Raw genomic sequence first — 26,127 nt, forward strand, 5'->3', positions numbered from 1 at the left:
CCGGATGAGTTTGCGCAAGCAAACGTAATCTTTTAGCTTTAAATCGGTTTGAACAATCAGGATACACGAAAGTAATTACCATTTTGAATAATCGCTACACAATCTCTGTGCTCTGTGTAAACAATGAGTGTCGTATACATGCGACAAATCGCTTCCGGCGTTTGCGTATTCTACTACAGAGCGCGTTCACACGTCACGAGCCGGATGATGATCTCCTCATGACTCATGATGGACGTGGCTGTGTATCAAAGGTAAAAAATGATATAAACACGGTTCAGTTTCTCACAAAAACCGATCGTTTCGTGTCTTAGGACAATGTATCGTCACGAGCCGCAGGGTGTAATTTGGATTTGTCTGTGCATGTTTTCGTTTACTTTTAAAGGTTTGGTGCCCATCCACGCCCATTATATGACTGACAGACTGCACCGGTTTTCTTAAAAAAAAAATCTTCGTTTGTGTTTTTCTGAGGAAACAAAGTCACCTACATCTTGGATGCCCTGGGGGTAAGCAGATAAACATCAATTTCATTTTGGGTGAACTATCCCTTTAACTCTCAAGAACAAGAGCTGTATTACAGTTTTTTACAGACGCTAGGACACATTTCTCAATACTTAGGCCACTTTTGCAAAACTCTTCACACAATTCTCCTAACTGACTTTCAGTTTGGCAAAGCAGTTCATTTCACATTCAAAATGCACTACAACTACCAAAACACTTTATTCAGGTCTCAAATAAACTTATTCTTCCAGAACACTAGGAAAGGTTGACAGCCGACAAACACACTTTGTCAGCCACAAAACAATGACCTAAAAAACACTAACAACATGTAGCATTACACAGTGTTTTCTTGTGTAAAACAAGGAAACATCTGTTTATAATTGCAATATATATTGTTTATAACTGCAATATATGTTACTGGAATGAATCAGACATGATGCAGAATTCGTCAATATTTTATGTTGTTTATTTATTTTTTATTTTTTTGTACTAAGTAATTCCAAAATACAAGAATTTGTATACACACCATCAGCTGATACAGATAAAAAAGTAATGCTAATCTACTGCATTTTTAGATTTGAAATATGTTTCAATAAAATATTGCTGTTGAATTTTGCTGTCTTGTTCAGTTTTGCATTATGTTATTGTTTGGAACATAAGTTTAACAGTTTTGAAAACAGTATGTAAGCATGTGCAAAATGTGCTGTACGTACAAAGATTTTTGGCAGTTGTTGTGTCTGAGTTATTGAGTGAGAAAAGAATTCATGAAATTTGAGAGATGTAGTCATTGAATGCATTTTGTGCCAAAACAATGATAATTGATCCTCAGTTTAGCCCACATAGACTTCTGTTGTGCTCACTGTGTCAAGAGTTTTGCAAAAGTGACCTAAGTATTGAGAAATGTGTCCTAGCGTCTGTAAAAAACTGTAATGCCAAATAACAAATAACAATAAATACAAAAAGGCACACTGTGCATATTGTGGGGGAAAAAAAAAAAAAAAAAACAATCGGTACAGAAACATTTTAACCATTATTTTCACAGAAATAACCTACATTGAACTACAGAGGACCTGCCAGGCCTTAGTAATTATTCTGATAAATCTCTACATGCGCATCAAGTCATTTTTGAGACTCTGTAACTTGGGTGACAGTTTACCATCGTCAAGACCAAGTCTTCTGAATGAATTCAAAAGTGTTGGTCAGTTCCCTTGGATAGCTGAGGTGTAGTGCATCCAAACATTACCAGGAAGGCACCAGCAAAGCTGGGGAGGTTGCCCACAATCTCGCTTTCAATGACAACAGAGATTTTCACAGGCTGGAAGTGAACTGGACTTGTCTCATTATCTTTGATGACTGTGTGGAGGGCCACTGAAACATCTAAAAGCTCTGGCTCATCAGATGTGTCCTGTAAATTAAAATAGATAAAAGTATTAAAGATTTTGACAAAAATATTTACAGTAGGTTTAGTGCAAAGATAAAGGCATTAAGTAAGTCATGAGATTAAACAAACAATATTGCTTCACACCAACTGACAGACAGTTTAATGATTTTGATTGTTGTGTGAACAAACTACAGTATAACCATTTTAAACAGAAGATCAGTGTTCTACAGGACCAGCTAAGCTACCAGTAAACAAGAAATTGATACTACGCTAAAAAACCTATAAAAACACTTAATTTTGTTTAAAGCAATCTAGTACCAAAGTTTTTTTTTTACAGTGAGGTCAAAGAAAACAAATCTCTTCAAATCACACAAACTATGTGATTTGATAGAATTGAAAGCAAGGCTAAGCATGTAAGTATGTCTTTATTTATATGAACCGTTTACTTAATATGGTCGTGAGATAAAAAAAAAAAAAAAAAAACCTCTGTGCAAGTCTTGAAAAACTCAGAGACGTCCTCACGTAGATACACAGGAAGGGCATGGAGAACAGTAACACGCTTGGTGTGTATGTCATGAAACAACTATAACGATAAAAATAAAATTGTACATAACTTAATGTTGAACAATACAATCAGATATACAAAATCAGACAAATAACAAAAAGAGTGGACAAGTTGTTTTATTCAAAGCTCATTTGAATCATCAAACTTTTCAAATGTTTTCCAATGTTCCTCTTTTAATTAAGAATTAGACCTATAAATTAGGTATAACAACAATTATTATTACCTGTTCATCGTGGATTTTTAGGATTTCAATCAAAACATCTGATGTCTTCCTGGTTCTGCCTGCCTTCTGTCTGAACAGGGTCATCAGTCTAGGAAGATGAAAATTGCTCAGATTCAGAAAATTGCTGCTGAAATGGGCATAAAGGGTATTTAAATAACAGAGCCTGCTGAGAGTGTTCTGCACTACTGCCAAATTGGCGAGTATGATATCTTGACAAATGAGTTCTAAGACTATTAAGTGTCTTAAATGTACACATGCAATCATTATAGATGCATGGAAGGGGGCTTACACTGGAAAAGTGACTGCTGCAGTCTGTAGTGCTTAAATATTTGCAATCTATTAGTAAAAGGAAGCTGGGCACAACTTACATTGCCAAATCATACTGTAGCCAACAACCTGAAAGAAAAACAAAATTAATGTTAGAAAGTGTATAGCTCCATCAAAATAGTTTAATTATTAAATAAGTACAAGTCAACTAACAGGTTACATGATCATGACCAGAGAATACAACTAACACTGTGTTCGTTGTAGGCCTAATGTGTTTTTTCATGTGTACAGATAGAAAAATGTATGTTAATGTTACACCAAACATAGAGGGGAGTACTATATAATAGACAAGGCTGTTTAAATATTAAGCAGGAAAATGATAAATGTGGACCTCTTCATATAGACATATCAGCGCTGTTTTATATTTCTAAACAGACGACATCAGTCAAAACACATAACGGCTCTATATCATTTTGCCAAATTACAAGCTTTACTGGCACATTTCTGCAATGGCACATGATCTCCAGCTCCCTATTTGCGTATCAGTGGCACGCCAACACAATGGGAAAAGTATATTTTCTAAGTTATCTAGTTGTGTGCACACCAGACAAAATTAGCAATGGATAAGCAATGGATGTTTTTTTTTTTAATCGCGTGTCACGGACGTAACAATCTCAGAGCCTAATGTCTTTAAAACAAATGTAACTTTAGGCTAAATTGAACACGCGGAATTATAGACTATGGTCCGTTTAAAAATTATATAAATTAGCTGATGTGTAACATGCTTCGTCGTTCATTGTTTTTATTAGGCCTATTTCGTCAGTTATTCCTTGCTAGACATTCATGACTTTTGAAAGTAAATACACGTAACTGACGAACGCTGTTTAAAGTTCTGTCTTGATTAAACTGTTGCAACTGTTTACTAGATAAACCCCTGTTTAAAAACACATTTAACACTTACCGTGAAACCGACGTTGCTGATAACTGCCGACAGCTTGAAGTTAACATCCTCCTCACTGCATCGCAGTCTCTTGTGGCGCCAACGTGAACGTAACTTAAAAACTATCCACATGTTGCGAGTTCCGGTGTCAACGTCGCAAGTCTCACATTGATCTTCGGGCACGTGAGCCTTGTAAACCAATAAAATGATGACCCTTACGGCAACCGAGTCGTAACTTTTTAATTTAACCCTCTGGGCCTCCTCATTAAGGGGTCACACTTGGCTCCCTCGCGGTCAAAAGTGACCGAAGCCTTAAAAAGTAACTTTTTTTTTCTTCAGGAAAATCAATTAAATACATTTTTGTTCAATAATATTTTGTAATTATTATTTAGAATTTTTAGCATTTTTTACGAATCTATGCAATATTTATACAGTTTTAATGAGCAATTTTTTCCCACTAGAATTATATTTTATATTATATTTTTTTATTTAATTATGTATTTATTATTTTTCAATAAATACAACATTTCACATTAAAATAGAGTAAAAGCATTTAAAATCCATTTTTTAAAAGTGAAAATTGCACCATCTAGTGGCATAAAAAATAAAAACTTGTGTAATGCCATGTAAACTCCTGTATCTCCCTATATACATATATACAGGGGCTTTGGGATTCCTATTGTTTTTTTTTTTTTTTTTTTTTTTTTTTTTTGTTTTTTTTTACTGTTTCTTAACTTTAATAGACTTTGCATTTAGAAATATATTCAGACATTCTAAAAGATTACTTTTGGCAAAGTTTAGATTTTTTTTGGATTGGATAAATATCAGGTTTTGCATTTTTCTGCTTATTTCTGTGTGTGTGTCTGTGTGTGTGTGTGTGTGTGTGTGTGTGTGTGTGTGTGTGTGCGTGTGTTGTGTCAGTTCTGTACTTTTGTTATTTTAGAGTGTCAGTCCTTGCTTGCTGAACACTTCTTTTCGGCACAGTGGCTGATTTGTAGCTTGTATTACCAAAAGATTATCTGAATTATCACATTTTTTCATATTTCCCATTCATTTCCTATGTCGGTCATTTTTGACCGCGAAGGAGCCAAGTGTGACTAATTTTTTTTTTTTGACCCTTTAACATATCCGAATCATGTCACTGATTTTTTTTTGTACTCGCATAGCTAATGCAACAAAAGTCGCCAAGTGTCATCTCATTCTGATGAAGCTACGATTTTTAAAAATTCAAAACATAACATTTTCGGTCAAAAATGACCGAAGAGGCCCAGAGGGTTAAGAAATTAAAAAAAAAAAAAATGTAAAACATTTTTTTCCCTGCCTGCGATAGTAAAAAAAAAAAAACTCTAATGTTGAACCCACTGACATGTTCATTTAAGTTACAATTCTGAGCTCTTAAATTACGATCTTCTTGAGTTTTTGTTTCATAAGCTAATTGCTTATTATCTTAAGCAGTGATTCCTTAATATTCTATTTGTGCTCACATTAAACCAGCTGTAAATGTATGTAAAATTAGTGCTTAGAGTGAATTGAATATTTTTCTTGCTAAAATCTTTTACAGCTGAATTTATGAAGACCCAACCATTATTAGGAAAATTAAGTATTTTTTAAAACATCAACTTATTTAAAAACATATAATTTAATTAATAATGACAAACAATTGGTTACACACACACACACACACACACACACACACACACACACACACACACACACACAATGTTGAAACAACAAGAAATAAGTACAGTTAAATTATATACCTAAGTGGAACTTACTTAATAAGCAAATTGTTTCAGTAAATTAAAAATAATCAGTTTAATTCACTCAAAAACTATAAAAAGTCACATAAACTCAAAATATTTAGGTTAGTAGAACTGTTTCAGAAAATTAAGTTTATGCTACTCAATAATTTTAATTATTTTGAGCATTTGGGTTTACAGTGAATGTGATAAGGGGAGGTGGAGGGATGCTGGAAGAATTGATGCTGGGACAGTGCAATGAGTGCTACTTATATAGACTCATAATGATGATTGACAGCACTGAATGATTAGGCTCCTCCCGAACCTACGTTTGGAACTTCATAATAAGATACTGGATATAAGATTGGGAAAGCAGTTTAGATTCAGATGGCAGTTGTTCCTCATGATGATGTAAGGCAGTAGGGGCAGTAAGGGCTGCCCAATCCTGTTCTTGGAGATTTACCTACCTGCAGAGTTCAGTTCTAACCCCGATTAAATACACCTGTCTATAATGATCAAGTGCTGCTGAACATCTGCATGAACTGCTTCAGTTGTGTTGATTGGGGTTGGGGCTGAATTTTGCATGAATGGTAATTTATTTTACTCCCTTTGTTGAAATTTATAAAATGCCAATTTTAATTTCTGACATATTGTTATGTAATACATACATTTCCATATGTGAAATATGTTACATATGAAGTAGAAACATATGAACGTATAAAACCTAACATCCTAGACTCACACAATGCATGTTTCACTTGTACATATCAAAGAAATGTGTGTATGTTAAATATATGTGGCACACTGTCACGGTTTGTGCGAGGAATGAAGGTGTACGAGAACAAAAGGTCACAATAAAGTCTTTACTTTAATCCAAACAGGTGATACAACAGGTAAATCCACAGAGAGGGTAGTCACACGCATATATAACCTTAAGATCAAACAAACAAACACATTTCTGAACCAACTAATTAAAGGGATGCTAATGACAGACTGACAGGTGCTGTAGGTGATTAACTAATAATGACATAATGAGGGCAGGAACAGGAAATAACCAAATATAGGCACATAAGGAAAAAAACAACAAACACAGTCCAGGGGTGTGACACACACCATCAATTAAATCCCTAATGAATTTTTTTTATGTATGTATGGCTGCTTCATATGAATTAATTGTATATAGCATATATATGGAGGATGTATGTGTGTGTGTGATAGTAATATATTACCTTATAGGTAACACATGGCAATATCACTCTAAATATAGAGCAATAAATATCATATATAACATTTCCGGATTTTTTTTTTTCTTCTGCCATTTCTTGAATGTGCATTTATAATTAGAATAATACGGTGTATTGACTTTACTACTGTTTGTTTGCTCACTGTTTAATGTTTACACAAAATTATATGTATATCTCCTCACATTTAAAATCCAAAGTCACTGTTTAACATTGAAAGCCACAGCCTAGAAGTTCTGTTGAAAAGAGAGAAACATGCAGGAATTTGCCCAGGCTTATTTGTAGTTATTCAAATATTTCCATTGCTGTGTAAAAGCAGACACACGCTCCCACACTTACACGTTCAACCATTAGCTACTTAAACGTCAGGGCTCATCGATGAGCTATAATCTGTGCTGTTGAAAGTAAGATTAATGATGAAACACTTGAGATGCGCATCAGTCCTTCTGCTCTCCACATCTGCACAGGTGAGTTGAAACGCTAAGCTTTATTTAAATCAAGTACATTTAAGAGTAAGGATTCTGATAAAAGCTGTTCAAGTTGTTCAAACTGTTTACAAGATGGTTTCTAAAGGTAAAGCAGTTTTTAATTACTGGAATACGTCACATTTGGTATGTTTTTAATGTGGCTGTTGTTATTTATTACTGTATTGGTTTGATCAGTTCAGGTAAAGTGCAATTCTGGGAGGAAAAAATGAACCTGGTATTGATATAACTTTAAAAGTTCAATCAATGTAGTTTGCTATTTAAGCATGTCTGGGGCTGGGTTATTTAGTGTGATTGAAGTTCTATGATAAACATAATATTATATTTATATGTACTTACAATACTTGTAAAAATTACTAAAATACTTTTTTTGTTCAAGGGCTCAAGAGATGAGTAAAAGATGTGTTCTTCTGCCAAAAGAGCCCGGTACATCACTTTAAGTGTGAGTTTGGTCATCTGTTTATTTATATTTTCTCGGCCTTCTGTACAAAGGCTTATCTTTGGATCGTGTGCATGTGGTCAGTGTGTGACAGACACTGCTCATGACACCTGGTTTCAACAGCGTTTCAACCCCAACGCCCAACCCTTACTGACTAAGAAAAACAGTGAACTCAGCAACGGCCTCTATTGGTGGTGGCAAGTAAGTGCCTCGTCCGATATAGCCACAATGTATGATTCTTTATGCTATCTCATTTGTTGCATAATACTTTGCATAATACCTTGAAAAAAATCTAGTTGATTGTACTATTGGAGCACATTGGTTTAAACATGTTATTTAGCAGAGGAGACAACTCTGATAATCATGTATGTCCTTCCATACTGTTTAAACAGAAGCTACAATATAAGAGTAGAGTGAACTACAAAGCCGTAGCGGAGATGTTATTTGGCGTCTTTCCAAATGAAGAAGATTACTCTGATGCTAGTCCATGGCGCTGCAGAACCTGTGCTGTAGTGGGGAATTCTGGGAACCTCAAAAGATCCCACTATGGTGCTCTCATTGATGCCCATGATCTTGTCATTAGGTGAGTAAGAGAGCTGGTAACTGCATGGAGTCTGTGTAAACTACAGTAATTATTCCATACATATTCGTATCTCTCTTTTCTTCACGTACAGATTGACTTATAAATATTTCTTAATGCTAAATTCAGCTTAGATAAAGGTTTGTGTTGTATATTATGTGTTATTAGCATTGCAAAAGGTGATGCATAGTAAGTCAAGTACTAATGGCAAATGATAAATAAACCACAAAAAAATTGTAATGATAACCTAGTTGGGGTATTGTTGTAACACAACACCTATTTATGTTTTAGCGTGGAGTGAATGACTCTTGGCAGTTCTAACTTTGCATAAAGTTATTTGCATTAAAAAGTGCATTTAAATAGGAGCCAGGGTGTATGCCTCTAACATGCCTCTAAAAATGTTTCCAAAACAGAGCAGGAAACAGAAACAGGACACGCTTTGGTTATTGTAATTAAGAGAAATTGCTGCCAATATTTAAGAATGGAACCCAGCCAGTGGTTGCATGGTGCCTGTGATATCAAGCACAGATAAGCAGAATTGTGTAGTGACAGAGAATGTCAGAGACTGCACTAAGGTCCAGAAGGACGAACATGTTGAAGACACAGTCCTTAAAAGATTGTGACATGGTCAAAAATCAAATCAGATACAAATAATAATAATAATAATAATTTGTTAGTGCGAAGATGGTCACGATTAATCTATAGGACTTTAAAAGAACTGAAATCATGACAAATCTCGTCTCCTTATGTTCTACCCATGTGTGGCACACAACAAATACCAAAGTGAGTTAGACTTAAATTAGGACATTTTTTTTTTTTTTTTCATGAGGATTCAATTGTTTTCTATGTTGGTGTTTCAATGCCACGTACAAAAAAAAAAAAAAAAAAAAAAAATATATATATATATATATATATATATATATATATATATATAAAATAAAAAATCTAAGATTACGAGTCGTAACATTTCGAGAATAAAGTCAAAATATTACAAGAATAAAATCAAAACACTATGAAAATATTTCAAGAATAAAGTTGAAGTACTATGAGAATAAAGTCTAAATATTATGAGAATAAAGTTGAAATATTACGAGAATAAAGTCAAAATACTGTAAGAATAAAGAGAAATTTTATGACAATAAAGTTGAAATTGTCAGGGTTCTGTCACTTCGGTCTAGTTTTCTTGTGGTTTTGTGACGGAGCCCTGACACTCCTGTCATGTCTTGTTTTTATGTTGTTTGCATGCCTTATTTCTTGTTGGAGTGTGGTGTTGGGATCACACGGTTTTGTGTCAGGGTTCGGACACTCACACTTGTTCTGTCTTGTTGCGGGAGTGTGCGGTCTCTCCTGTCTTGTGTTGTTGTTGCACGCAGCTTGTGTTTTCTGTTGCATGCTTTCATGTCATGTTTTGTGTGAACACACAGCTTAGTATTCTCGTTAGCTGTGTGTTCGTGTCTTTTTTGTTCAAGCACATGGCTTGTGATTTGTAATGCTGGCCATGTGCTTGTGTTTTTGTTTTGTGTGCACATGGCTTTTGTCTTGTTTGGTTTCATGTGCCATGTGCGTTCACGTCTATTGTCTGGACCCCACCAATCTTGTTTCCTGATTATTGGTTTATTTGCCCCACCTGTGTTTTCCTAGTTACCTGCCTCAATACGCCTTATGTGAGGCTGTGAGGGATAGCAGTCCAGCAGCGTCCACTGTGGCGTATTGTTGCGTACCGGGATGTAGATCGTTTAGTCATAAAAATAAAGAGAATATTTCATTTCACAAATTTCCACAGGACAAAGAACTTCAGAAAATGTGTATTATTAAAGGTGCCATAGAATGGAAAACCGTGTTTACCTTGGCATAGTTAAATAATAACAGTTCTGTACATGGACATGACATACCATGAGTCTAAAACACCATTGTTTCCTCCTTCTTATATAAATCTAGTGTTTGCAAAAGACCACCGAAAAATAGGTCAATTCCAACATAACACTGTTAAGCAATAGCCCCGATCGTTAATAGTTACGCCCCCAACATTTGCATCGTCCAATCATTGGTAACGTCTGCACATCAGTAAAACAAGGCAAGCCACTGAAGGGACACGGTTAGCTTAATGCTAGCGCTAGCCAATTACATTTCAATACATAGGATTTCACTTACCACATAAACAGAGAGATGACTGCGCTGATGATGGCGAAAGATGGAGAAATAATTACACTGATGATGGCGAATGATTTACAGATCCCGAGTATCACTGACAAGCAGCTGAACTTGTGTGGTAAGTAAGCATTCCCTCTGCATTATAACGTTACACAGAGCACATGCATCACAGACATTTTAGTAAGACTAAAATGTCGGCGATTCAAAACGGCAGATTCAACAAACCACATATTAAAAGCGGCTAGAACTCCTAATTAAATATATATTTTTATCAATGTGCCAGCTATAGAGATGAGCAGCTCTGTGAGACAGCCAATCAGAGCAGAGCTCATTAATATTCATGAAGCTTCCAAATAAGGCAATAACAGAGCATTTCATTCTAGGGACAAATCCTAGGGTTGTAAATGGACCTGTAAAACTGTTTCTGGAGATTTTTTGCCCTTTCCCATGCCATATACCTTCTATGTAGATATCAGAGAACAATTTAAAATATTGTATAAATGCATTCTATGGCACCTTTAAAGTTTGACGGGACATAGCACCTAACTTTCAGGTAACTATATTGCATTTATTTACAAATGACTGTGGAATCTCAAAAACACTGACTGGAATTAAGAACCTTAAGGAGGTTTCAGCTCCGTCTGTGTTTAACTGGACTCAAAAGCCTCACGAAAGGAAAACCTTGCGATCGTAAATGAAAAAGATATTGATGTTTTAAAGATTAAAATGCGTAATAGTTTGCGTTAAGAGCCTGTAGTTAGGTCGTAAGCCTCTTTCAGACAGCATGTTAAGTCATACAAAAAACAGTGGGTAGGAAGTTTATTTTTATGCAAAGCGATCAGAAGATAACATTTATTTATTTGTTTGCCATGTAGTGTTTGAGGTCAACCCCTTTTAAAATCCGAAAATAATATTCAGAACATTATTGTTTGTTTCTGTTTTGCTTTAGACGAGGAAAATATCATGTTAATCTTAATTTCATAATAAAGGTCGGGAGGACGCTTACGACCTAGCTGCAGGCTCTTAACACAAGCCGTTAAGCATTTTAATCTATATAACATAATTTGAAAAACTCTGTGTAAGCGTTTAAACTTTAAAGGAAGATAAACATGCTCACATTAGAAATTAGCAGCTAGCCAACAGGCTACTTTCCAGTCATTTTCTTAAATAAATGCAATATTGTTACCTGTAAGTTAAGTCATATGTCCCGTCGAACAATCCATGTTTTCTGGAGCTCTTTGTCCTGTGGAAAATTGTGAAATGACGTATTATTTTACAGTTATACAATCTACATCTTGATACGCAACAATATGCCACAGTGGACGCTGCTGAACTGCTATCCCTCACAGCCTCGTTTTCGATACAACATGGCGGCGGGCTGAATAAGGTGTATTGCTCCCTACTTCTTCTCCTTGTGTTTGCAGTCCTGCACCAGTTTGTCAACGTATTTAACCTGGATGTGTCCTGCCCTCCCTTGTTCCTGCCTAGCCAAGCCTTGTCCTGTTGCCTGTTTTCCCCCTCGGTGTAGTTTTTGTTGGTTGTTTTGTTTATTTTATTTTCCAATAAAAAGCCCATACTCTGCATCATAGCCTCATCCCTCTACCCAAACCCAGACAGAAACATTACAAGAATGAAGTCAAAATACGAGAATAAAGTAGAAATATTATGTGAATAAATTTCAAAATGTTTTGAGAATAAAGTCTCTTAATTTTTATTCTTGAAATATTTAAACTTTATTTTTATAGTATTTTGACTTTATTCTCGAAATATTACAACTTTAATCTCGTAATCCCAGTTTGATTGTTTTTTTAAACGTGGCACAAAAAAAGGCCGTCATAGTTTTCACTTGGAGCGCTACATTTTTTTTTTTAAACATAAGGAGCGTGACGAGGTGCTGAGCGTTTCATTTCACGCTGAGTGCTCCACATTCGCTGTTGTGTTCTCGCCACAAAGAGTTGAAGAATGTTCAACTTTGGGCAAAACACATTGCTCATCACTGCCAAAGTGTCTCAACTGAAAAACATTATTTAAAAAAAAAAAAGCTGTGCCGCAGAAGAGTTCTCAAGTGCTCTTACTTTTTCAGCAGAGTGCCTGGCGTTTTTAACTTTGGTGGACACAAGGCCTTAGTCATTGATTAAAAGCAAATAAAGATGAGTGTTTAAGGAACACACCATCAGAGAGCACATAAAACATCTGCCTCAATAATTTTGTCAGGATAAATAAGGGCCCAACTGAAGGATTTGAGCGGGATGTGGGGTCTAAGACAACTCACCGTTTCATCTACCCCGAGAGCGCTGTGGACATGGACAACTCCACTCACCTGGTACTGATCCCTTTCAAGACTGTGGATCTGCAGTGGCTTATCAGCGTCTTTACGTCCAAACACATTGATCGGTGAGACCGGTTTAACAAATCAACACACATCACATCAACACGCTCTCGTCAATTCAGTTGTGTAAAATTTGTCATTACTTTTACTTTAAAGCATGCTTCAACACTTTTACCATAAAGACATCACTTTATTTCATCGGTGCCCACTATGCTGCTTCAGCCTGTAGGTTTATTCTTATTTTTATGTTGACAAATAAAATATATAAAGCTATTCAGCTTTATATATTTACATACAGTAAATAAGGTTTGCCCTAGAAGCACTGCAGTTATTCACAAATGGTCATAACAGCATAATTTCCTTTCTCTTTAGAACATATGTTCCAGTAAAATCTTATATAAAAGCAAACAGGGAAAAGGTGAGTAGCCTAGTTAAACAGCCTATCAGGCATTCACTCTGAAGAGATGTTTGAATATTTGAATAACACATTAATATAATAATTGTTTGAGTGTCCCGATGTGATTTCTTTCTGTGGTCTCAGGTGATGATTCTCCATCCTGGTTTTCTGAAGTATATTCAAGAGCGCTGGCTGCAGAAACATGGCAGATACCCATCCACTGGTTTTATTACACTCATATTTGCCATGCACATCTGTGACCAGGTAAAACTGGTAGTATATTAAATCATAGATTATTTAAAGAATACAATATGTGTCACGATGTAGGCAGGAACACACGAACAACGACGTAGTAAAAGACGAATATTTAATAAATCCAACGGAATACAAGCAGACACAGAAATAGCAGGGTAAGACATCCATATAACATCAAAGACCGACAAGAGTACAGGGGAAAACACACACCTTAAATACACAGACTGATTACACATCCAGGTGGAGACAATGAAGGAGGAACCAAACACACACTGAACTGCGGGGGAGAACGGGAAAAACCAACAAGAAAGTCCGGGGGTGTGACATTACCTCCCCCTCCCGGACAAACAGACAAAGGAAACAGAACAAAGTCTTTGGAGGGGGCTTAGGTGGAGGACGGACTCCCGGGAGGAGGGCACAAGATGGAGTCCAGGGTGGTGACGGAGGGAGGAGCCAAGGATGTGACAGGAATGGGCTGGAGCAGGAGGAGCCAGGTGGGACCCAGAACGCAGCCAAGATGTATTCCCACGGTGGAGCCGATGGAGGGAGGAGCCATGGTGGAGGAAGGGCTGACGACTCCAAGGGGCCGACCGACGGAGGCGGAGCAGGTGGTGGGAGAGCCCGAGGCGGAGACGGAAAGCCGATGATCTTGGGTGACACCGCGGATCCGGAGGGCCAAGGCGGAACCCAAGGCTCTGGCGACCAAGGCGGAGATGGAGATCCGGAGATCCGCGGCGGAGCCGGAGCGACAGAGGACCGAGGCTGTGCCCGCGGGAGGGAGGAGGTCCACAGAGCCGGTGGGACGGCGCGACGAGGCACAGCTGGAGGAGTAGAGTCCAGAGGCGAAGGTGGGGCGACGACTGACCAGGGCGGAGCCGGAGGGACGATGGTGCCTGGTGGATCGACGGGCGACGGCGGAGACGAGGGAGCAGAGAGCCGGGGTGGAGCCGCAGGGTCGGAGGGCCGAGGCGGAGTCCAGGACTCTGAGGCTGGAGGCGATGGTGAGGGATCCTCCAGCCATGACACCGATGGAGACTGGCAGACCCGCGGCGAACCCACCGCACAGATGGTGGGCTGAGGGTGAGCAAGGGGACAGACAGCAGACAACGGGGATTCAGGTAGGCTGGGCGGAACCAGCGGAGATTCAGGACTAGGCAGAAGAGGGAGGGTGGGTGGGAAATCCAGGCAGATAGGTATTTCCATGACACAGTCAATAACATCCCCATAATCTTGTTCCAGCTCACCCTCAGTGATAGTGCAGTGGGCGGGGCTCTCTACCGCCCTCTCTTGCTCCACGAAGCACTCCACCGTCGCAGATGTAATGGTCGGCTCACGCACCTGATCAGCAGTTTTGCCCCCGTCGGCACTCCATACTGCTGTCGCTCCGGGCTCGGGCTTTCCGTCTCTGATGGGCTCATAATCCGCGGGTCGGGGTGGCTGGCTGGGCTCTGGGTCTGGAGTGGCACTGACGAGATTCTCCTTGGAACAGGCGGGGAACTCGGGTCTTTTTCTCGCCAGTGTCCACTCCACAAAGGCGGCAAAATCGGCTCGAGGGCCGTCCTCGGACGACGGCGCTCTGCATGATGCGTTAAGGGTGTACTCACACTAGGCACGGTTGACCTGAACCGGGCCCGAGTACGATTGTCCCCCCTCCCCTCTCCCCCTCTGGCCTGCACTCACATAGGGTTTCAGCATTCGTGCCGGAGCACGCTTACGTCATTATGTTGCGATGGTTTCAGGATAAACAGGAAGAGCAACGCTCGCGCTGAACGCGAAATAGTTTACTTTGTGGATAATTATTTTAAATCGTTTGGTCCGCGTGGGTCCACAGCCCTCTCACAGCCTATTATTAAACAGGTCTTTCGCCTTTGTGGCATGAAAATTTTCACGCAATCGTGCTGTTCGTATGAGGAGGTTTTTAATTACCAGTTGAAGTGCAGCAAGGACTTTGCAGCTTTGATTATGGACTATAAAAACGCTGATTACCTCGCAAAAACGCGACATCACGCGTCCTGTTCCGTGCTCCAGCACGGTTAGCGCTCACACTGCATGCGAACCGCGCCCGAGTCCAACTGAACCGTGCTCTGGCCCACCTCTTCCAAGCGGGCCAGGGCCGGCTAAACGAGCCGCGCCCGGGCACGGTTCGGAGCACTCACACTAGTCAAACGAACCGCGCTTTGGTGGTCAAACGCACTCGGGCACGGTTCAAACTGCCTAGTGTGAGTACACCCTAAGACTCGCGTCATAGAACGCACAGAGCGCGTCGTCCGGGTAGCTGGTGTTGTTAGCTACTAGCTGGAACATTGATGTGTAGCCCTCGAGCGGTAATTCCCCCCGCTTCAGCCGGAGGAGGATGATTTCTGGACGGAGGAAGGAATCCATGGGGGAGACACAACGGAAACAAAAAGACTGGGAAAAACGAACGGGAAACAAAACGGAGGAGAACACGCCAAAAAAAATAAACTGTATAGGTCGGTCTTTCTGTCACAATGTAGGCAGGAACACACGAACAACGACGTAGTAAAAGACAAATATTTAATAAATCCAACGGAATACAAGCAGACACAGGAATAGCAGGGTAAGACATCCATATAACATCAAAGACCGACAAGAGTACAGGGGAAAACACACACCTTAAATACACAGACTGATTACACATCCAGGTGGAGACAATGAAGGAGGAACCAAACACACACTGAACTGCGGGGGAGAACGGGAAAAACCAACAAGAAAGTCCGGGGGTGTGACAATATGGGATTGAATAATAATGTCCACTATTGTTTCAAACATCACAAATAGTTTAGAAAAGAAAAGAATAGCTTTTTGTTTGTTATAGCCCTGCAAAGTAATGTTTGAAAGCTTGGTTGATTGCCATGTCTAATATAATGCATAATAAGATTTTCTCTTCTATTAATATCAAACTGTGCTGTTACTTCAGCAAATCAGTGCTTTAGTAAGGGCTATGATGTTTTAAAAGCTTGCAGTTTATGCTTTCGGATGATTATGCATGATCCCTACGTTATGATCTGCTCCGAGTTTTTGTGTGCTTTTTATAATTAGCGGGGGGCTGGATTGGAAAGATTCTTTCTTACTGTCACGGGTGTGTGTAGGAAGGACTCGCACGAAGACGAGAATACAATGACAGGTCTTTTAATAAATCCAAACAGGTAAATCCAACAGGCAGGTAAATCCAATAGGCAGGGAAAAACACACACACAATGCAACCTTGAGATCGGGCAAATCACACTGAACTGAACTGAACTAAAATACACAAAATAATGAGACATAGACAGGTGTGGGTGACTGACGTAACGACAGGAACAACCAAATATGGGCACAAGAGGGGGAAACCAAACTAAACAGTCCAAAGGGGTGTGACAATGGGCAAAACCAACACAGACAGTCCAAAGGGGCGTGACATTAATCCCCCCCTTCTGGAAAGCACAACCTCATGCTGTAGAAAAGAGAAAATGGATGGACTGAGAGGAGTAGCTTCTTACTGGGCAGCCGAAAGGTGGAAGTCACGAATGGACAACCAGACGTGGTCTCCTGGTCGGTGGATGGAGATGTCAGCACGACGCGTGTCTGAGTTGTCCAAATGCCTCCGGACTGCCCGTAGAAGATGGATGTGAGATGGAATTAGGAAGTCTGTACTGGAGGAGTTTTTGGCGGAGGGCGGCCATCCGGGAGGAGGACGTACAACTGAGTCCAGGGGAGATCAGATGGAAGGAGGAGCCAAGGAGGAGACAGAAGGGACCTGGAGCAGGAGGAGCCAGGCAAGACCCAGGCCACAGCCATTATAGTAGCCAACAGCGGAGCCGACGGAGAGAGGAGCCATGGTGGAGGAAGGGCTGATGACTCCAGGGGGCCAACCGACGGAGGCGGAGCAGGTGGCAGAAGAGCCCGAAGGCGGAGATGGAGAGCCGATGATCCTGGGTGACACCGAGGATCCGGAGGGCCAAGGCAGAGCCCAAGGCTCTGGTGACTGAGGCGGAGGTCCGCGACAGAGGACTGAGGTGTAGCCGGAGGAAGGATCCCAACGGAGCCGGGCGATGGGACGACGACCAACCGAGACAGAGCCGGAGGGACGAGGGAGCCCAATGGAGACTGGCAGACCCTCGGCGAGCCCATGACACAGATGGTCGGCTGAGGGTGAGCTGAGGGGCTGACAGGAAACAGCGGTGGCAGAGATAGGTGGAGATCACTGAGGAATGGTGGATTGGAAATTCAAGCTGGTAGACAGTTTAGGGCAGACAGATTGTTCAGGGTAGGCAGGAAGTTCAATTTCTATATCCTCAGTGAAATCAATCAAATCTTGTTCCATATAAGGGCAGACTGGGAATTCCAGGCAGGCAGGTAGTTTCATTTCTATATCCTCAGAGAAAAGTTTTATTATCCTGTGTATTTAAGATCCTGCTTGTCCCTTCCTTTTCGTTCAGTTTAATGTCTTCACGCTACATTGGTTGTGTTTTCCCCTGCCTGCCCATCTGGATTTCCCTGTTTGTATTACCCCGTGAGAATTTTATTAAAGGACCTTTCGTTTACTCCTCATCTCCGTGCTTTTCCTACACGCAACCGTGACAAAATGTACATGCTCTCGGGCTTTATTCTGCGATAACAGCCTGCTGGATGTCCATTATCCCTTATACCCCGTTGTATTAAATGACTTCTTTACATACAAATAACTATGAAAACTGATGAGGTCATATTTATGTTGAAGACAAGTTATTTGGTTGTCATTTTGTGTATTTATTTATTTATTTTCTTTTTCAGGTTAGTGTTTTTGGGTTTGGAGCAGATGAAAATGGAAACTGGCATCATTATTTTGAGCAAAATAAGCATCATCGTAATGCTGGCAATCATGGAGGAAGCTTTGAATATAGTATTGTACAAAAGCTTCATGAGAAAAAAAGAATCGAGTTGTATAAAGGATGTTGATCATTGCAGTGAATTTCTCATTTATTAAGTATTTATAACTTTATGTATGTTCAAGACATTTATCACTAATGTCATCCTGAACAAAACAAAGACTATGTACATTACACTCAGTACCCCACACCTCCGAAAACAATAAATGTTTCTCAAATGCATTTAGAGTAATGTTCTTACATCAGACTGCTGTCATTGACAGAATCTGAAAATGTATCTACAACAGCAACAGCAGTTATTTGAAGGATCTGTCAAAACACATGTCATTGAGGGTTTAGGAGTGTCCTCTGCACAACTGCTGATAGGTAGAAGATTGAGAATATGGCTACCAATATCAGCTGAACTGTTAAAACCTCATCACCAGATCAGTGCAGTTATTAGAGTCATGTCCAGAGAGAAACAACACACAAAAAGCTATAGTGAGGAAGAGATGAGTGATGTTGGTGCCCAACTGTCCAAAGTCATCAGATAAAGATGCTAGGACAACAGCCAGACACCTCTTACAGGGCAAGAAGAAGACCTCTGGTACCAAGGCCGGGAAGGACAGGACTTCTTATTGGTCAAAATACAGTTTCTGCCCTTCACCCATCTACAGACTGATTCCTATTATTACACTTTTATTACACTTGTGTCTTTCTTGTGTTGATAATACAGTAAGTGGTTCTACAAGTTAGATATCCCACCAATCTTTCTTATCTGATGTGCTCATAATCGCCTCAAGTGACACGTGATCCAAAAAATCATAACATCATTGGTGACGTGAGTACCCATGACTATTTCTCCTTCTTAGGTTGGCGAAAGCAAAATCACTACAGCAGTATCTGCAACCCTTTTTTTTTTTTTTTACACATGTGATCCAACTCTCCAGAATGGTGCATCCATACATAGCAAGGAGGTTCAAGTGCATGTTGGAGATACCGAGAGACAGGATGTTATACAAGGAGAGCTGGACAGTTCTGTAGAAAGGTAACAAGACAACAGCAGGACCGGTGTCTATTCCTACAAGGAAGAACAGGAGAGGAACACTGCCAGAGCCCTACAAAATGACCTACAGCAGGCCACCGGTGTGTTTCTGAACAAACTGTCAGAAAAGACTCAGTGAGGGTGGCATGAGGGTCTGACATCCTGTAGTGGGACCTGTGCTGACAGCCCTGCTCTATTGGCATTTCCTAGAGAATACCGGAATTGGCAGGTCCACCACTGGCACCCTGTTCTCTTCACGGATGAGAGGAGGTGCACACTGAACACGTGACAGACGCGAACGGATATCCCGGATTGTGTTCGCCGATGGCCCCTCAACATCTCGCGGAGAAAGCGGAGGAGGAAGCGAGGCAACCGTGGAGGTTTTATCGTAAAGTTGAAAGCCTATCGGCGGGCTGGCCTTCTCTTGGATCCCTCCCGCGAATTGTTTTGCGGCGGCTCTGCTATCTGGCGTCTGCCGGATCTGGTTCACCGGTGGCTTCGTCCTGTTTTCCCCCTGCACACGAGTCCGGCTTCTTGCACCGGTCTTCGTCGGGTTGGCCTCGGCTTCCGCCAACGGGGAGTAACGCATGGAAATTTGCGCTCACTGAATAGAGCGTCCTCATCCTCTGTCACTATTCCCGCACCAAAGATGGCATTAATAAATGCCCGCTCTCTGGTGAACAAGACCTTTTTATTAAACAACTTTTACTCATCTCACAACCTGGATTTTATGTTCATCACGGAATCCTGGATTAAGGTTGGTGATCTAACGCCTTTCGCTGACCTGGTCCCTGTTGACTGTACATTTTTTAACTCTCCCCGCTTAAGTGGTCGCGGGGGGGGGATTGTAACTATTTTAAAGAACTCCTTTTCTGCTCGCTGCCGGCTGGGACCCGTAACGGCCTTCTCTAGTTTTGAAGTTCAGCTCCTTTACTTAGACTGGAATGGTCCTGTCTGTTTAGGGGTAATCTACCGCCCTCCTCACTCCAGTAAGGATTTTATACAGCAGTTTACAGAACTTATCGGCAATATTGCCACAACCTGCGATCGTTTTGTGCTGGTAGGCGATTTTAATATTCATGTCTGCTGTCCATCAATCCCCCTCTCGCGTGATTTTCTTAATCTTATTGACGCTTTTAAACTATCTCAGTGGATCAACAGCTCTACTCACATTCTGGGTCATACGTTGGATCTTATTCTCTCTTATGGACTTGATGTGACTGACATTGTGACCTCAGATTGTATGCTCTCTGACCATAAGCCTATATTATTTTCGCTGTCTCTTCCTCATCTCTCTCACTCTTCAAATTCATCTGTTATTCGATCTCGCTTCTATTCTCCACAGTTTAGCTCAAATTTCAACTTGCGCTTTACTGAATTTTGCACACAGTTGCACTTGGATCAACCATTATCTGACCTGGATGCTGATCAACATCTTAGCCTAATGAATTCTGCCTGGCTTAAGGTAGCAAATGAAACTGCCCCCCTTAAACCTCATAAGCTGAAATCAAAATCTGAACTCTGGCAAAACTCGGAGACCCATCTCCTAAGACAAATCTGCAGGAAGGCAGAACGGAAATGGAAAAAGGACAGGTTGCAGATTTCTCTTCAAATCTTTAAAGACTCTCTCACGTCGTACCAGTCGGCTGCTAAATCTGCTAAAGCTGCATATTTTTCTAATATAATTGAAACTAATCACTCTAAACCTAAGGTTTTGTTTTCAATTATTCAGTCTGTCGTCAGTCCTTCTGTTAACACCTTGCCTGTTGCATCTTATGCTGTCTGTGAAGGCTTCTTGAGACATTTCAGTGACAAAATCACTACCTTAAGACTTGGCATTTGCCCCACTATAACGTTAAATAACTCACCAATCATGCCGTCTGTCTCTTCCTTTTGGGAAGCTTTTGAATCCATTAATTTCCAGACTTTGAAGGAGGCGATTGACAAGCTTAAACCCTCTTCTTGCTCCAATGATATTATTCATCCAAGATTCTTAAAATTAATTCTCGATTCGATTGGGCCAGGCTTGGTGTCTTTTATTAATAAATGTCTCCAAACGGGCTGTGTTCCAGCTAATCTTAAAGTGGCTACTGTCACTCCTTTGCTCAAGAAACCTTCACTGGATCCTTATGTTCTAAAGAATTTTCGTCCAATTTCGGCCTTACCTTTCGTTTCTAAGGTTTTGGAGAAAATTGTGCTGGTTCAACTTAAATGCTTTGTGACTAATAAGGGTATCCAAGAGGTGTTTCAATCTGGTTTTAAGTCTGCTCACAGCACAGAGTCTGCCCTTTTGAGAGTGCTTAATGATATTTATGTCTCCACTGACTCCGGAGATTCTGTGATTCTTCTTCTCTTGGATCTATCGGCTGCTTTCGATACTGTTGACCACTCTATACTATTATCTAGATTAGAGTCTTGGGTGGGTTTAAAAGCTAATGTTCTGAAATGGTTCCAGTCTTATTTGTCTGACAGAAAGTTTTTAGTAAAGCTGGGTAATTTTACCTCTTCCACTGCACCGCTGACCTGTGGCCTTCCACAAGGCTCTATTTTAGCTCCATCTCTGTTCTCTCTTTACATGCTACCTCTGGGCTCTATTCTTCGGAAACATGGAGTGTCTTTTCATTTCTATGCAGACGATACTCAAATTTACCTTCCCATCAAAAGAAATAACGCTACTGCTACCACCAATCTTTTGCTGTGTCTAGAGGAGGTTAAATCATGGCTAGCTCAAAACTTCCTCTTCCTAAATGAAGACAAGACCGAGATAATCGTTTTTGGTCCTAACGAGAACTCTCAAAATATTAGCCCCGACCTGGACAGTCTATCAGTTTTCAGATCATCGCAGGTGCGTAACCTTGGTGTCCTATTTGACCAGCATCTAAAATTTGATAAACATATTGCCTCCGTTATTGGATCCAGTTTCTATCAGCTTCGATTACTGGCTAAGGTCAAACATTTTCTCACCCCCAAAACTTTGGAAATGGCTGTCCATGCATTCGTCACGTCTCGTCTAGATTACTGCAATTCTCTATATTGCGGCATATCTAAGTCTCAAATTGCACGCCTACAACTTGTTCAAAATGCCGCAGCAAGACTTCTTCGTAAATGCCATAAACATGAACACATCACACCGATTCTGAAAGATCTACACTGGCTGCCAGTCTCTCAGAGAATTCACTTTAAAATCCTTCTGTTTGTGTATAAATCGCTACATAACCTAGCTCCAGTCTATCTCTCTGAACTTCTTCATCTGTATTCTCCTTCTAGATTTCTAAGATCTTGTGACCAGGCTCTATTAGTAGTGCCTCATACGAGGCTCAAGCGTAGAGGGGCACGTGCATTTGCGGTAGCAGGGCCTCAACTTTGGAACTCCTTGCCTTTAGAGATCAGAATGGCACCTTCTCTGTCTTCTTTTAAGTCCCTGCTCAAAACCCATTTTTTCTCTTTAGTGTTTTAATTCTGATATATAGTTGTTTTAAATGGGGTGTGTGAATCTGCTTTGTGGTTTGTTTTATGATTATGTTTTCTGTGAAGCACTTTGGTCAGCCTGAACGGCTGTTGTAAATGTGCTATACAAATAAACTGAACTTGAACTTGAACTTGAAGGAGTCTGGAGATGTCGTGAGAAATGTTATGCTGTCTGCAACTTCATCCAGCATAACTATTTTGGCTGTGGGATACCATTACCATTGTTAGGTACTGGGATGAAATCCTCAGAGCCACTGTCAGACTATGCTGGTGCATGACAATGTCCGACCAAAGTGTGCAGGCAGTTTTTGGGTGGCAAATGCAGTAATGCTATGGCCCTCATGTTCCCCAGACCTGAATAAAACTGAGAACCTCATGTAATTTTCTTCTCAACAAAGATTGTTCACTAGGATCCAAAGTGTGATTTAGGTGTTGCCAAAAATTTTTGAGCAGTGTATTTTATGGCTTTCTGAGTGTGGCTGTCTCATGTTGTTTTAAGAAACTAACAAAAAAAAGAATAACACAATTGTTTTGTAAGACAGTTGCATTAATTATGAGAATTCTTTCTCAAATCGATCAAGATGTTTTCTAATTGTACCTAATTGTATTCTGATAGATATAATTATATATTTGACTATGGACCACAAAACCAGTTATAACGGGTATATTTGTAGCAATAGCCAAAAATACATTGAATGAGTCAAAATGATCAATTTGTCTTTAATGTCAAAAATCATTAGGATATTAAATCCATTCCATTACAGGGGTCCTATTATGCTCTTTTACAAAGTCTTTATTTTGTTTAGGGGGTGCACTATAAGATGCTCTCATGCTTGGTGGTTTGAAAAACGCATTATTTTTCACATAATTTACATTATTACAAGGGATTTCTTCCCAGGCTGGCACAAATGGCTCGATTAGTTCCGGGTTCCACCTTCCAAAAAAACAGATATATTGTGATTGGGTAGCAGTCCCACTGCGTTGCAATTGGCGAACAGCTTCAGTACTCCCATGCCCCTTCCCAAAACAGCAAGCTAGATTACAGTGATTCTTACATTTTAAATATGGATATTTTTCTTACAAAAACACATTGAATCGCTAAAGAAGGCTTTTACTGACCCCCAGGAGCCAAGTGACTTTTTATTATGGATCGACTGATTTTGGACTGATGGAGAGAAACACTTGTCTATGCCATTCAATCTTCCCTTGTGAAGTTGGGAGTGCCAGGATTATTTTAACTCTGATTGCATTTGTCTGATAATACATTGCTAAAGTTAGGCGAATCCCCCACCTGCCAATGATTTAAATTTCTGTAGGTGGGATTTACGTTGTGACATAATAGCATCCGGACAACAAATGCTGTAGTCCAAATGAGCAGTTCGTTGTAGTGTTTGAAAAGGGACTTTTTAAAAACTAAATATCTCCCTTTGGAGTGGACTTGGAGATTTGTAACTTTGTAGATGTTTTTTTATGCCCAAACATACACACCACACACACACTGACTAAAGTTCAAAAAGTGAAAAAGCATAATAGGACCCCTTTAAGATATTTTGTTAATTGTAAATGCATCAAAACTTAATTTTTGATTAGTAATAGCATTGTTAAGAACTTCATTTTCGACAACTTTAAATTTCTCAATATTTAGATGTTTTTGCGCCCTCAGATTCCAGATTATTTTAAATATATCTCGGCCAAATATTGTCCTAACCTAACAACCATACATCAATGGAAAGCTTATTTATTTAGATTTCAGGTGATGTATAAATCTCAGTTTTAAAAAATGTACCCTTATGACTGGTTTTGTGGTGCAGGGTCACATAAAACAATGTTTTTACAACTTAAACATACAGTGTGTGACAATTATGTGTAAATGACATATATAAGTGATGTGTATAAATGTAAATAATTAAAGCTGTTAAGAGTTGTCTAATAGTCAATGTAAAGGGCACTATGCTTGCACACCAGACAAGAACCAAAGCAGTGCTGTCTATGTGTCGTCCAAACACCAGTTTTTGTCTGTTGACAGCACCCAGACTCTGGATGCTACAGAGCCACGCACGTAGTTTCTATTATATTAAACAATATTTGTCATAAATTATTGTTAATGTACATAACGAATACCTCTATCTTAGCTCTTTATCTTTTATTTCACCCCGTTGTAGCATATTTTCATACACCAACCTCAGAGCAAAAAAAAAAAAAAGGTCTGTCCAGCAAAGGGAAACAGAGAGCTCAAGACCTTCCACAATGTCCTGTATATTTCCTGTTTGTTATTAGCTTAATGATATCACCTGTGCCTGGCCTGCATTTGTTTGTGTCTTTGATCAGTCTTGAAGTTCTTACGTTTAGGCAGATTTTTGGTGAATGCGTGGTCTCTTGTGACTCATGCTTGGATTACTTAGAAGGGTTTTTACAGAGATCTTTTTGACTTGCGTGTTTGGGAAATCGTCTTTGTTATTGGACTTTTTTGTGTGCTTATTCAAGAAGAACTTTAATTAAAGACTGTTTGTTTTCCCTAAATCCTGTCTCTTGTGATTTTCTGCAAATGTAAGTCCACACTGCCACATAATGTAGTGGTTAGCACTATGGGCTTCCAGCAACACACTCTGGGATTAAGACCCAGCCGAGACACTGAGTGTCAAGGATGGGGTAGGATTCAGTTCAAGTTCTGGTTCAAACAGTGATTTTTTTGAAACAATAATTAAGCAATCGTGAGAAGCTTCAGTGGACAGTCTGTGCCCAGAAGGAGTTTCCAACCTCCGGCATGAGTGGGTTAATGTAAAGAATTAATGTCAGTGACATGATCTCTTGATTTATTTGTAGAACCTAAAATAAGGTTTACCTTATTACCTCCAGGAAACTTAGGTTTATCCTTCCATAAAATACTACCCTGACATCCAACTCAGTCACTTGCATTCATCAATCTTTTGCACTTCATCCATTCTTTGTACCCAATTAGTAGTTAGTTACTCTTGTATATCCTTTGGTTAATAAAAAACATTTTATTACCCTTGTGTCTTCCTTGTGTTGATAATACAGTAAGACTGTCAGGGCTCTGCCCTGGCAGCTTTGTCTGTGCTGTCTTTGTTTAATGTTTATTTGTTTATATTGTGTCTTAACACATGGCTTTGTCTTTGTTTATGTCTACCATGTGTTCCTGTGGTCCCACCTCCTTGTTTCCCTTGGTCACGCCCTCTTGTTTAGCCCTTGTCTTGTCCTCATTTCTTCTAATTGCGCTCACCTTGCCCTCATTACCTTTCTCCCTTTATATTGTGCT

General features: G+C 39.9%; 1 protein-coding gene across 1 annotated transcript; it reads left to right on the top strand.

Annotated features, from left to right (window-relative positions):
• Nucleotides 1–7,739: 7,739 nt before the first annotated feature.
• On the top strand, nt 7,740–18,428 carry LOC141338202 (CMP-N-acetylneuraminate-beta-galactosamide-alpha-2,3-sialyltransferase 1-like). Its single transcript, XM_073843752.1, has 6 exons — nt 7,740–7,979; nt 8,171–8,361; nt 12,724–12,903; nt 13,211–13,256; nt 13,380–13,499; nt 18,264–18,428. Exons 1-6 carry the CDS (start codon nt 7,740–7,742, stop codon nt 18,426–18,428), a joined length of 942 nt encoding a protein of 313 aa, XP_073699853.1.
• Nucleotides 18,429–26,127: the final 7,699 nt, after the last annotated feature.

The sequence above is a fragment of the Garra rufa genome, chromosome 7 (genome assembly GCF_049309525.1).
Source record: "Garra rufa chromosome 7, GarRuf1.0, whole genome shotgun sequence".
NCBI classification, from domain to species: Eukaryota; Metazoa; Chordata; class Actinopteri; order Cypriniformes; family Cyprinidae; genus Garra; species Garra rufa.